At 41.4% G+C, this 13432-nt stretch overlaps 1 protein-coding gene across 1 annotated transcript; it reads left to right on the forward strand.

Moving 5' to 3' along the window:
- The first annotated feature begins 6769 nt into the window (after positions 1-6769).
- On the forward strand, positions 6770-12107 carry LOC109762229 (uncharacterized). The gene is made up of 8 exons (XM_020321049.4): positions 6770-7155; positions 8398-8468; positions 8775-8856; positions 9303-9418; positions 9509-10033; positions 10596-10658; positions 10820-10897; positions 11729-12107. Exons 1-8 carry the CDS (start codon positions 7107-7109, stop codon positions 11834-11836), a joined length of 1092 nt encoding a protein of 363 aa, XP_020176638.1. The 5' UTR covers positions 6770-7106; the 3' UTR covers positions 11837-12107.
- The last annotated feature ends 1325 nt before the right edge of the window (positions 12108-13432 follow it).

Genomic DNA, 13432 nt, shown 5'->3' on the forward strand with positions numbered 1-13432 from the left:
GCATATCACACAAATCAACAAAGTTGTTTAGATGAGTAGCGCCATCTTCACTAGGAAGGCCAGAAAATTGATCTTTCATGACAAGATTCAACAAGGCAGCATTAATTTCACAAGATTCAGCATCGGTAATAGGAGCAATCGGAGTGCTAAGAAAATCGTTGTTGTTGGTATTGGAAAAGTCACACAATTTAGTATTGTCTTGAGCCATTGTGACAAGCAAGCAATCCAACACACAAGCAAACAAGAAGCAAGTGAAAAGAGGCGAACGAAAAAGGGCAAATAAAACGGCAAGGGTGAAGTGGGGGAGAGGAAAACGAGAGGCAAATGGCAAATAATGTAATGCGAGGGATAGGAGTTTGTGATGGGTACTTGGTATGTCTTGACTCGTGCGTAAATCTCCCCGGCAACGGCGCCAGAAATCCTTCTTGCTACCTCTTGAGCATGAGTTGGTTTTCCCTTGAAGAGGAAAGGGTGATGCAGCAAAGTAGCGTAAGTATTTCCCTCAGTTTTTGAGAACCAAGGTATCAATCCTTTAGGAGACTACACGCAACTCCCTAGTACCTGCACAAACAAATAAAAACCTTGCAACCAATGCGATAAAGGGGTTGTCAATCCCTTCACGACCACTTGCAAAAGTGAGATCTGATAGAAATAATAAGAAAATATTTTTGGTATTTTTGTTGTATAGATTGAAAAGTAAAGATTGCAAAATAAACAGCGACAGAAATAGCACGTTAGCGGGAGATTAATATGATGGAAAATAGACCCGAGGGCCATAGGTTTCACTAGTGGCTTCTCTCAAGATAGCAAATTCTACGGTGGGTGAACAAATTACTGTCGAACAATTGATAGAAAAGCGCATTGTTATGAGAATATCTAGGCATGATCATGTATATAGGCATCACGTCCGTGTCAAGTAGACCGAAACGATTCTGCATCTACTACTATTACTCCACACATCGACCGCTATCCAGCATGCATCTAGAGTATTAAGTTCATAAGAACAGAGTAACGCATTAAGCAAGATGACATGATGTAGAGGGATAAAATCAAGCAATATGATATAAACCCCATCTTTTTATCCTCGATGGCAATAATACAATACGTGCCTTGCTGCCCCTACTGTCACTGGGAAAGGACACCGCAAGATTGAACCCAAAGCTAAGCACTACTCCCATTGCAAGAAAGATCAATCTAGTAGGCCAAACCAAACTGATAATTCGAAGAGACTTGCAAAGATATCAAATCATGCATATAAGAATTCAGAGAAGATTCAAATATTGTTCATAGATAAACTTGATCATAAACCCATAATTCATCGAATCTCGATAAACACACCGCAAAAAGTATTACATCGAATAGATCTCCAAGAAGATCGAGGAGAACTTTGTATTGAGATCCAAAGAGAGAGAAGAAGTCATCTAGCTAATAACTATATATGGACCCGAAGGTCTGTGGTAAACTACTCACACATCATCGGAGAGGCTATGGTGTTGATGTAGAAGCCCTCCGTGATCGATTCCCCCTCCGACAGAGCGCCGGAAAAGGCCCCAAGATGGGATCTCACGGGTACAGAAGGTTGCGGCGGTGGAAATAGGGTTTCGTGGTGCTCTTGGATGTTTTCGGGGTATATGAGTATATATAGGCGAAAGAAGTAGGTCGGTGGAGCCGCGAGGGGCCCACGAGGGTGGGGGCGCGCCTACCCTCCCTGGGCGCGCCCTCCTACCTCGTGGCCGCCTCGTTGCTTCCTTGACATCCACTCCAAGTCTCCTGGATTGCGTTTGTTCCAAAAACGACTCTCCCGAAGGTTTCATTCCGTTTGGATTCCGTTTGATAATCCTTTTCTGCGAAACACTGAAATAGGCAAAAAAACAGCAATTTGCACTCGGCCTTTGGTTAGTATGTTAGTCCCAAAAATAATATAAAAGTGTATAATAAAGCCCGTTAAACATCCAAAACAGATAATATAATAGCATGGATGGAACAATCAAAAATTATAGATACGTTGGAGACGTATCAGGATGGTGCGCTGGTGTCTTGTGCCCTGTGTGGGCCTCCGTTTGCGGTGATTCCAACTCCCAAAAATCACATATATTCCAAAATAATTCTCCATGAAATTTTATTGCATTTGGACTTCATTTGATATGGATTTTCTGCGATACAAAAACATGCAAAAAAACAGGAACTGACACTGGGCACTGGATTAATAGGTTAGTCCAATAAATCATATAAAAAGTTGCCAAAAGTATGTAAAACTTGTATAATATTGGCATGAAACAACAAAAACTATAGATACGACGGAGACGTATCAATGCTCCACCACCTCCCCTCCCGGCCCACGCCGTATTCTCCCTCCTCCCAACCCCCCGTCACCCCACGCCACCGGTGCCGCCTTGCTTCCCCCACGGAGCGCTATCTCATTTCCCACAGCCGCGTTGCCACACTGAAGCTTGGATTTTTTTGCCGATCTTCTCTTTGACGATGAGTTGTAGTGGTGCTTGTCAAGAATCAGAGCAGCTGGAGTATACGATACGTTGCCGGGGCACGACAGCGAAGAGCCCTGCGCAGGGAGCCGGAGCACCCATGGGCAGTCCGGTGGCTAGCTTCCGTCGCCGGGAGGCCTTCTTCCTGCCGCTCTATGAGCTCTTCCTCACCTACGGTGGCGTCTTCCACCTCAACTTCGGGGCCAAGGTAAGTGAGCCATCCAACGTACCTTCTTCTTCTTCTTCTTCTTCTTCTTCCTCTTCTTCCTCTTCCTCTTCTTCTTCCTCTTCTTCCTCCTCCTCCAGTCTTACCTCATCGTCTCTAATTGTAACAGTCCAAGTGTGATGCTCCATATTTTGTAACCTTAAACCATCTTGTCATGAGTGGATTCCATGTTGGCATAATTTATGTTGCATCATGATTATTGTTTTGCATGTTTCATTTCCTTTTGTGCACGATGTTCTTCTTTGTGTTGCTTATGCATTGCATCCATCATGCCATGTTATGCTTGTTCCATTTTGCTTGTGTGTGATCACCCCTTCTCTGCCTTCTTGCACTCAAGCATCAATTTTATTCCACCCAAGTCCATATAACCCATGCATGAACATGTCCTTGTTTCTCTTCTTAAATTCTTCAATTTATTTGCAAGTGGAATTTTTTTCTGCTTCAAATAAATGTTCACAATTTCCCTAAATTCTCTAAATAATGTCAAATGCCTCTTCACCAAATTTCAGCCCTTTTGGGAATGTATTGGACATATTCAAAAATGAATTCAAACTTGATTTATTTTTGTCTTAAAATACTAGAGCATTTTATTTAAATTGTGCATTTTATCTCAACAGTCCAGAGATATATTTGTCTCAGCCTCAACACTCTCAAAACTCCCCGTGCTTTTCAATTTGTATTTCTGCTTGAAGAAACTAGAAAGAAAAGAATTGTAGAGAGAGAGAGAGAAGCCCAGCCCAGCAACCCCGCAACCCAGCTCCTGTCGGGCGTGGAATGTTCCTGCATACCAGAGGACGCCGATTTCGAAATGCTTCTAACTTTTTGTGGTGGCTAATAGTGTTGTGACTTATCCCCGATACTGGGTAGAGATAGCACAGATGATCTGACATGATAATTTATACTGATTTTTTTTATTTTTATAGCTCTATTTGAGTTTAGTTTCAGTTAGTTTTTTGATGATACAAAGTACACAATCTTATTTGTTTTCCTCTAATGTATCACAAACATTAAGCACATAACTACTAACAAAGTTGTCTCTTGCACGATTCAAGCAAATATGATTACAAATACTCATTATAAAGTTGAACATTTTTCATGAAAAATATTTTATTTTTAGTTTGAGTTGTTTCTTGAAATGAGTTATTCTAAACATATGCAAGCTTAAATTACAACAAAATCACATCCTTGTACAATAATCTGTGCCACTTAGATATACGACATGATGGTTATATGTGTTATTATTTAAAATTTTAGTATTTGTAAGTATCTTCATATGTCTAATTAATATCCCAATAGAGCTTTCTAGCTACATGAAGATTTCCTAGCCTAGTTTGAAGTATTAGGAAATTACAACGTATGTCCTATCAACGAGTGTCTTCTCCAATGTGCATTTATTCTTATTAGTAGCAATCATATGTTGTCAGGAGGTCGACTATGTTTATAAGGGAGACGGAGTTTGCATATGCCCTTTTGGCGACGATATTGTATTCCGTGTGTTAATAGTTCAATGGTCTAACTCCTCATGTCTCCGCCAACATGGGTGGTTCTCCTTTGGTGGGAATTCAGTAGTATGTGTCTTTGAGAAGGTTGATCATTCCTTGTTCTTCATTTTATTTTGTAAAAGAAGAATAACTTCGTATGCATTCAAATATATGTTCCTCCAATTTGGTCTGTTATTCTAATGACATGATGTCATACAATTCCATGTTGTTTTTTTGGCAAACAGTGAAAGGTCACTTAAAGCTCATGCATTCGTTGGCATCACATCGAACTTCTCCCAAAGGAACATAGATCTAAAAGTTCTACAGTGGTGGTATCTTGATGGAGGAAATTAAGGATTGCGTCATGCAAAAATTAAAAATGGCTTTTGTGTATAGATGATATTCAAGATGGCAATGGGGACGAAAACCGCAAGGTTTTGCTTGCCCATCTCCGTCCCCGTGACAAAAATCCAAGCCTGCCCCGTCCCCATCATCGTACACGGGGACAATTTTTTTTACCATCCCCGTCCCCGTTGGGTTTTCTGTACCCGTGGGGAACCCATTCCCGTGAGCGATAAGAAAAAACATCAACAACATTTCAGAAAAACAACATTTTTGTGGCTAGGCCTAGTGTTTAGATGTTGGAGTGTGGCAGCCTAGCGACTAGAAGTCAAATTTTCGAGAGAGAGCGGCGGGATGATAGGATTTTGGCCAGCCCAGGTCTATTATGAGGGCCAGGTGTCATATATTTCACAGGTTTGGTGGATTGCGGGTGCGGGTAGTATTGGAACTGGTTTGCACCCACAAAACCAGACGGGTTTTAAAATTTACCAAGCAACAACCCCATGGGGATATAAAACTGGCCCATGCCCATCCCTAATAGGGTAAAAACCCGCGGGGATGCGGGTTTCGGGGCCCCATTGCCTTCTTGAGATGATCTTGATATCTGCATCTCTTCTATCCCTTGAGATTGGCACTTCTTGATGCTTCTTTTGACCATGATGAGCTCAGGGGCACTCTTGAGGCGGTCCTTAGGGATGATAGAGGAATTTTCATTATAGGGGGGATGGGAAGATAGACTTGTGCGCAGATATCTTGGAGGCGGAAGGTCGGAAGCCTTGGCGCTCCGATACAGTTTGTCCCTTGTGCAAAGGTTGGGGTGCAATCGCCTCGTTATTAACTTCGACAATCTGAATGTCATTGATACCATGAACCGTGGAGGATGTTCTGCGGATGCAGTGGTGGTGATTTTCGACAACTATTGTCATCTTGCTTGTGATTTTCCTATTTCTAGGTTTGAACATTGTAATAGAGAAGTAAACAAGGTCGCTCACTAACTAGCTAGATTAGCTAAATTTTCTACGACTTTTGATTGGCTCGAGGAACCACCGAATGAAATTGTAACCTTCCTCACAGACGATGTATCTATTTTATCTATTGAATAAAGTGGGTGATGGTTTTTTTTAAAAAGGTGCAACATTTCAAACCCTTATCCATTGTCTACGATAGCATGGCCCACAGGTAGCGCCACATAACAATATTGCTCTGCTAACGACCTTTCAGTCCAAACGAGTTGTAACTTTATGTGCCTTTTATTGTTCATTACCTGGATCGTTCATGTGTGGTCTCAACTAACCCCCCTTGGTAGGGCCACAATGTCGTGATTACATGTATAATTTAAAGTGCAGACAAACCTTCTGTTTTGAATGAAGTGCAAATCCACGTTGCCTATGTCGGTGAGCGAGATGCTGGTCTTCTTTGATTTGAATAAATTTCCATGGATTTGTAGAGGACTCTAATTCTTGAGACCTATGTAGGTCGTTTGATTCACAAGTTTAGAATCCTTATTATTATTTCTTAAATATTTAATATAATTTTTCAAACGCCAACTAGAGGAACCTTTTCACCCTCAGGTGAGTTTCTCAATCGTTGCCACATGAACCGTTTTGATTTCAAAGAAAAAATTCCACTGGCTCAAACCGCTCTAGAGACGTTTTTCAAGATGATCACTATGGTTTCCTAATTCGCTAGTATTTTGCATGCGTGTTGATTTTGTAGGTAAGACTTCTTTGATTCACCTGGGGTCTAAAAGCACGACAATAGAGACAACGATTTTGGAATGACATGCTCATTTGAATCATGCAAGATTTTGATTTGTTTTTGACTGGATCACAGAAAAAACAAAATATTCGTTTCAAGAGGTTTTGAGTGGCCCTATAAAATACTATTCCCTTCGTTCCCAAATATAAGTCTGAGATTCCAACAAGTGACTACATATGGAGCAAAATGAGTGAATCTACACTCTAAAATATGTTTACATACATCCGTATGTTGTAGTCCATTTGAAATGTCTAGAAAAAAGTTATATTTAGAAACGGAGAGAGTAGTACAAACAAAATTGGCGACAATTAATATGGACAAGAGGCAGTAGCGTTTTTCGTATTGCCCTGTTTTTTGAATCTTATAGGGAGTGAAAGGAGTACGTAGATTATAGCCTTTTCTTGGGGGCCAATGTGCAAAAGAGAGCAATCATGCGCAGCCCCCACACCCACAAAAGGTGGCCCCACCCCCACCCCACCGGGCTCACCCTGGAAAACCTCGCCCCTCCCCTGCTGCTCCGCGTCCCCAGAGAGGGAGAGAGAGTCGCAAGTCGCAACCGCCCCCTCGTCAAACCCGCCGACGAAGGGGGAGGACGGCGACGAAGTGCCCGTCGCCTTCAAATCCCCCTCACCCTCGTCTTCTCCCCTCTTCACTCCAACTCCTCCCTCCCTCCCCGCCCCCGTCCAAACCCCCCAACCCTCCTCCACTACTCCTCCTGCCTACCGGGGGACGGATTAATCGGCAGCGGCTAGGCGGCGGCGGCGGTTTTCTGATTCGCTTGCGAGGCGCTGCCGTCTGACCCTCTTCGTGGCGGCGATGGGCCAGGGCGTCGTCGAGATCCAGCCCCGCGAGCTCCAGTTCACCTGTAAGCCTGCGCGCACGATTTCCCCCCCTCTGTGATTACTTATTAATTCCGATCCGTCTCCGGCGACGAATTAGTCCAGCCGGCGCTGCGCGTTCGTGCGCGGCCTCTCGCCCCGCTTGCGCCGATTCGATGTTTCGCACGGCCGCGGATTCGGCCATTTCAGTATGTGCCGCGTAATCCGCAACTCCTTCAGTCGATTGGTGGTTTATTCCGATAGTTTTTTTGGTGTGTGCGTTCGTTCCCTTGGGATTGATTGGACTAGTGTCAAGTGCTATCTAGTTTGTTCTGTGGTTGTGCTGCGATATGGAAGATGGGATTTGATTTGGAAATTGGTGTGACCGAACGGACCAACACCAAGTCCGGAGGTAACAGATTTGTAAACATCAGTTTTATCAGATTAGTTCCACATTTTTCGAGGTTTAGGTAATCTTTTCGTATCCTGAACCTGAGGGCATAAGGAAGGCAGGAATGGATGTATTCTTCTGAGCGAGCCCGGCAGTAGTATTTTGTAAAATAAATGACAGAGTTCTTTCCTGTAATTTTTATATTCAAGCTTGGCTTTGTGTTTCTAAAGCTGTTACGCTACCACCATGTTATTAGTTGGTTGCTGCCTTTCGGTTCGATTGGTTACAGACAGGTAGATTTTGTGATGCTGGTAGTTGTAAAGTCTCTCTCTCGGTAGTTGGCAGTTGGCACATACTCAGCTCAGTGTGAGTAGCTCGCTCACTCCACTGATTGTGATGACACAAATGGGAGCTAAGGCTTACAAAGATTATAAAGTTAGTATCCCACTATGCAATGCAGGACGCGGTGCATTCATTGTTGCACCTGTTAATGTCCTGATGCAGTGATGCACATGCTACTGATAAAAGGAAGTGGGCCGCTAGTGAAATGGAAAATCTTCCCATTAAGTTTTTACTATTGGTTTCCTATAAAATTATGAATCATACAATGTACTCTGTTAATAAGTGCAAATCGAGTGATCTTTAATTCTTCACATTTCAAAATGTCTCAGTGCTGGCACCTACTCTCAGCATATGATTCTAGTGTGGCTACTTCCTACTTGTTGTGCTTATTTTGTTTCATGCAGTTCTGAATTTCTATGCCTATGGTTGATAATCATGTATAATTTGCAGAATGCCCAAAAAAATCTGAGTGAATTTATTTTCAGTATAATATATCAAGTCGCCATTTATCTGGATAAAATTCTGACTTGGTTTTCTCATTTTTTATTTTTGTCAGTTGAGCTGAAGAAGCAGAGTTCATGTTCTGTCCATCTTGTCAACAAATCTGATGAATATGTCGCTTTCAAGGTTTTTGCCCCTTCTTTTTTCCGATGACAATCTTGATAGCTTGATTTAATAGCCTTGTACTGTACATCCGCATGTTGTGCAAAGGCACATTTCAGTTTACTAGGTATGTGTATGTACAATGTAGGGAAAATGCATGATGCATTTATCTCAAAATGGTAAAGTAATACTTATTTATAGTAGCAGAGGGGCCATTTCCGGTTGGTGTCTAAACACTGTCTGTTCTGTTGCTTTTTATTTTCAATTGGATGATCATGGTTTGAGCATAAATGAAACTGCAGCATCTGATCACCATTTTGAAATTGCTAGGTTAAGACAACTTCCCCTAAAAGATACTGCGTCCGACCAAATATTGGAGTTATCCTTCCAAGGGCAACATGTGATTTCACAGGTGTGTACACTACGGCTACTGATCTTATTGATACCTTATAGTGATAGACAACTTGTTGATTTTTAACTACTCTCTAAAGCTGAATTGCTTTTGACTCATTCTGTATTTATGTAAGTGGGCTCATTCTTAGTTAAGTTGCTTTCTCATCTTCTTTTTTGGTTTATGGAATGAACTAAGTTGGTCCATCGCCACCTCGTTCCTCATAAGCACAACACTTAAAAAAAAGAGGAAACGGGTCATCCCACAAAAATCATAGCATGAACACATGATGGACCAACCCATCCGTTCCTTAAAGCAAACATGTCATAATGTGCTTGCTTGTGAGAGAGGGTAGCAATTATACAATTATGTTTGTCTTGCATTCAACTATTCATGCCTTGATTCTGTTTGGTTTCTTCGGTTATATTCCTCTTGATTTGTTTATTTTTATCGCCTCTTAAATGCAGTTACCATGCAAGCACAGCGTACTGCGCCACCAGACATGCAATTAAAAGACAAATTTTTGGTGCAGACCACAGTTGTTCCTCCTGGTACATCAGATGATGACCTCATTCCTGCTTTTGTAAGTAACTAAGCACATAGTTGAGAAACTTTACATGCATAATATTCCTTATATGTTACTTGTCCTCATCTTCTTAACTCTTTTCCACAGTTCTCCAAAGAAACCAATGCATATATTGAGGAAAGTAAATTGAGAGTTGTCCTTGTTGATGCATCTCGTCCTCCTGTGGAGCAACTGATAAATAATGTCCCCAGCACTGATGCGGAAGTTGAGGTTCCGGTGTTAAAAGATACACCAAATGTTCAGAATGAAGTGCCAGCTATGGAGAAAAAGGTTCCTGCCCCCCAGGAGAAAATTTCAGCTGTTGTTCCTAACATACCTTCCCCTGTCAGGGAGTCTCCAATCCTTCAAGAAGTTCCTGTGCTACTGCATGAAGAACCTGCTATTTTGGCAGAATCTCCTCCCCCTCTACAAGACGAATCTCCTCCCTCTCTAAAACATGAATCTCCTCCCCCTATAAAGGATTCGTCTGCAATTACCATTGAACAACTTTCTCCTCTGAAGGAAGAGACTGTAACTTCAAAGGTGTCTCCTCTGGAAGAAACTCTTCCGAAAGAAACTGTTGCCGTAAGTGACCGAGGTTTTTTCAGTGTGCAGAATCATCAATTATCTCATGTAAGTATCCATCCTGTAGTTTTATTTATGCCTATTTTCCCTATCTTTAACTTAATAAGACAAAAAAGAACATAAGGCTTTTAAACATGTTCTGTTACTGTAATGCTGGGTGACAAGATCTTGCACAGCCCCCAAGTGGAACCTAGTTTGAGACTGGCTAGATTTTGATAGAAACCTATATGTTTCTAGCTAAATGGTCTAAAGTATAAATCACTCGGATTTTTTAGTACAGTTGTAGGGGAAAAATTACTGAAAATAATAGCTGGAATCAGCTTAAATTAGTGGCCACAAATTTGTCTAACTTGGTATTACTTTGGGCAAGTGCTGCCTGTATTATCTGACTACCTTGCCCTAGCTAGAAAATCCTGTAGGTTTTTGTAAATGGATTTATTCTCCACGTAAATTAAGCTAGAAACAGTTTTGTAGGGTAAGTTTATTATGCATAATGCACTTTAACTATGATATACCTGGAGATCTCGACACTGCTATAGTCCGGATCTTTTCATTTTCCAGAGACCGAGGTTATTTTAATTGACCTCTTTCTTGTATCGATATGTAACAGGTGACGGAAGATGTTCAGAATCTGAAGTCAAAACTCAACAACCTTGAATCAAAATTGGAAGGGGTAAGTTGACCACCATAAAATGTGTTTGGATCGTTCAAACAAGTTTCTTGATAAGATCCTCATGAGACAATAGAGCTTATGTTGTCTTATTATCTCAGATTGCTTACATTTTGGAGAATTACCCCTCTCACGTGAAACAATATTATACTTCTGTTTTGTAGGCTGAAAAGATGATAATAAAACTGAGAGAAGAGAGCAGGACTACAACCCAGGAGCGGGATAGGCTGCAGCAAGAGATGGTATGACTTGTTCACAGAAACATCTAGATTCTTCTTTTTTCTTCATACAAGCAACATTGTCCAGGTTCCGCTATTCTGCAATAACAGAATATCTTGGTCGTTCAAAACAAAACATTATTTAATGGATTATCAACTGTGGCATAAAACCTGTACATCCTTTGCTGCTCTAGGGATTGGGTTCTAGCCTCTAATTCACAAAGAAGCAGAAAAAACTAAAAGCGCCTTCTTCCAGGCCTTAACCCCCTCCATGTCACAACACAATGTCCCTAATGTCTTAGCAATTACCACGAGGGTCATTCATTGCAGTTATGCAAGACACTACTATGGTCTTTCATGTTAAGCCTTGCACATAAAACAATCCAGGTGGCAGTTCCATGAGTATGTTGTCAGATTTCCGTATGGTATCATGCGTCCTAGATCTGTTTCTTGCAGAAAATAATCTGTTACTCATGACACATTTATTCGAAAAAACTAAAAGTGTTGGTCAAGTAATCTAAATATTAAGTATGTAGGAAACTAAAATAAGTAGTAGCATGCTCCGAAAGAGTCTCAGGACAAAATGTGATTCTTCTTTGTTGAATTCTCTATTTTGTTGAAATATATGGCCACTGTCACTATTGTTTCTCAAGTAGTGTATACCGAGGTATATGTGTTGTGTATTTTGCAGTATTTATCGGATGCTATTTCAGCACACTGCAGACAAATTTGCTCTTGAATTGAATCTGATTCGCTTTGAAATTTCAGATGTTTTTGGTTACTAAACATTGTTTATGACTACCTGTTGATCTGCGTCTATTAGTTTCTAATAACATAAGGCATTGGCTTGGGCAGGTATTTTTAAAGAAGGGAACCCCAAAGAGTCAGCTAGGCTTCCCGTTGCTGTTTGTGGTCTATGTGGCGCTTCTCGGCACATCCCTCGGCTACCTCTTGCGCCTATGAGTTGGAGTATGTTGGAAATCCAAGCCGCTGGGTGCCTCAGTCTTCGCCAAGAGTTGAAGGGCAGCTATATACATAAATCTTGCAGGAGCATCCCTGTTAGCAGCACCATCGTTTGTTATTAATTAGTTTGAGACGGTTTTGAACATACCGGGGTTATTGCCAGTAGCCTGCCTGTATAGAACAGCGTCATTTACATTGTATAGAACCACCCGAAAAAGTGCTTGGGTACTCCTGTGGGCTAATTAACCTTGAGTTTATTCCTCTTGGTGAATTTTTTGCGTGTTTGGGTTCAGTTCTAGGCTTCTAGCGAGAATGAAACAGCGCAATTTTCTGCATTATTTACTCTGGTTAGTGTCGATTTGTGAACTATTGAGTAGTATGTATCAACAAGGTACAAACCTTGATGAATTTCATTCAATCGCTGTAGTGATCTAAACAATCTTATGTTAGTTTACAGAGGGAGTACCAGGTAACTAGGTAATATTGCATCAAGCTTTTAAATAGTGGCCACTACCTCTGCTATTGAGGCCGCTCCACCCTGCAGCTATTATTCCGTGACTTATTGTTCAGCTATAGTTTTTTACTTATATAAATGATGATTCCTTCAATTATGTCATATTTGTTGCCAATGTCTAGAAAAATATATGATATCAAATTTATGAGGGTTTTTACAATTTTGCTATGACGACATGGCACTCGTCCGTAATCCGCATTCCGCAATGTCGACCCCAATCCGCAATCTATCCACAATCTGCTATTTAAAAGCTTGTAGTGCATGCAAAGATCTCGAATGCATCCATGCCAGATGAATTTAAGTAGTGTTGAATGACAGCCCCCAAGTGAGTTCTTCAGCGAGCCAAGGACTGCAGTGCCTTATATGTGGTGGTGGATATGTTTGGCATTCTGTCAGAAGGGTGACGGCGCGCCGCCCGGGCCGGGTGTCCGAAGAGCGGGCCACAGCAATCTTGGAGCAGTAAAAGGCATGTACATAAACATTTCAAATGAATAGAAATACTACAAAACTTATACTTTTTTAATTTTCTGTTTCAGAGGGACCTACAAGGAAGATCTGTTCATGGTGGCTAGGCCCACATTTGATATCTGGGTTTTAGCTGACAGCATGGGAAAAAGAACTCAAAGTTAAATATATTGAAAGCTAATATGTATTCCCTAAAAAATAAGCTAATATGTTGCATTAATTTTCAGTCGAAAAAATATGTTGCATTAATTCTTCTAATTATATTCCGATGTGATGTTTTCATGCCAAACTGCCAAGCATCCTAGTTTAAATCTCAATGCCTTGTACTTTTAGGCCATCAGAGTAGTTTCGGCTAACATGGTGCCTACATGTAGGCAACATCATCACCAGTTCACCACATGTTTCCTACACGATCAATTTTTTAAATTGACGTTCATAAATATTCAAAAATAAAAGAAAAAAACAAACAATGAGAGGAAACTAAGAGAGATGACCAGAAGGCTTTGCCTCCGCGTCACACCACTCGGGGCGACACGGGAGACGACAAAACCCTAGCCGCTGGCTCTTCCTTCCCTCACCCCTCGTTGCCACCTGAGGAGGCCTTGACTTGTCTTTGG

This window comes from Aegilops tauschii, chromosome 3 (genome assembly GCF_002575655.3).
Source record: "Aegilops tauschii subsp. strangulata cultivar AL8/78 chromosome 3, Aet v6.0, whole genome shotgun sequence".
Lineage (NCBI taxonomy): Eukaryota > Viridiplantae > Streptophyta > Magnoliopsida > Poales > Poaceae > Aegilops > Aegilops tauschii.

Bases quoted from the DNA above. Each gene is read 5' to 3' on its own strand.
- LOC109762229 (XM_020321049.4), top strand. From the start codon at position 7,107: ATGGGCCAGGGCGTCGTCGAGATCCAGCCCCGCGAGCTCCAGTTCACC. The intron at 9,419-9,508 runs GTAAGTAACTAA...TCTTTTCCACAG, and splicing joins ATGACCTCATTCCTGCTTTT to TTCTCCAAAGAAACCAATGC. The intron at 10,659-10,819 runs GTAAGTTGACCA...TCTGTTTTGTAG, and splicing joins TTGAATCAAAATTGGAAGGG to GCTGAAAAGATGATAATAAA.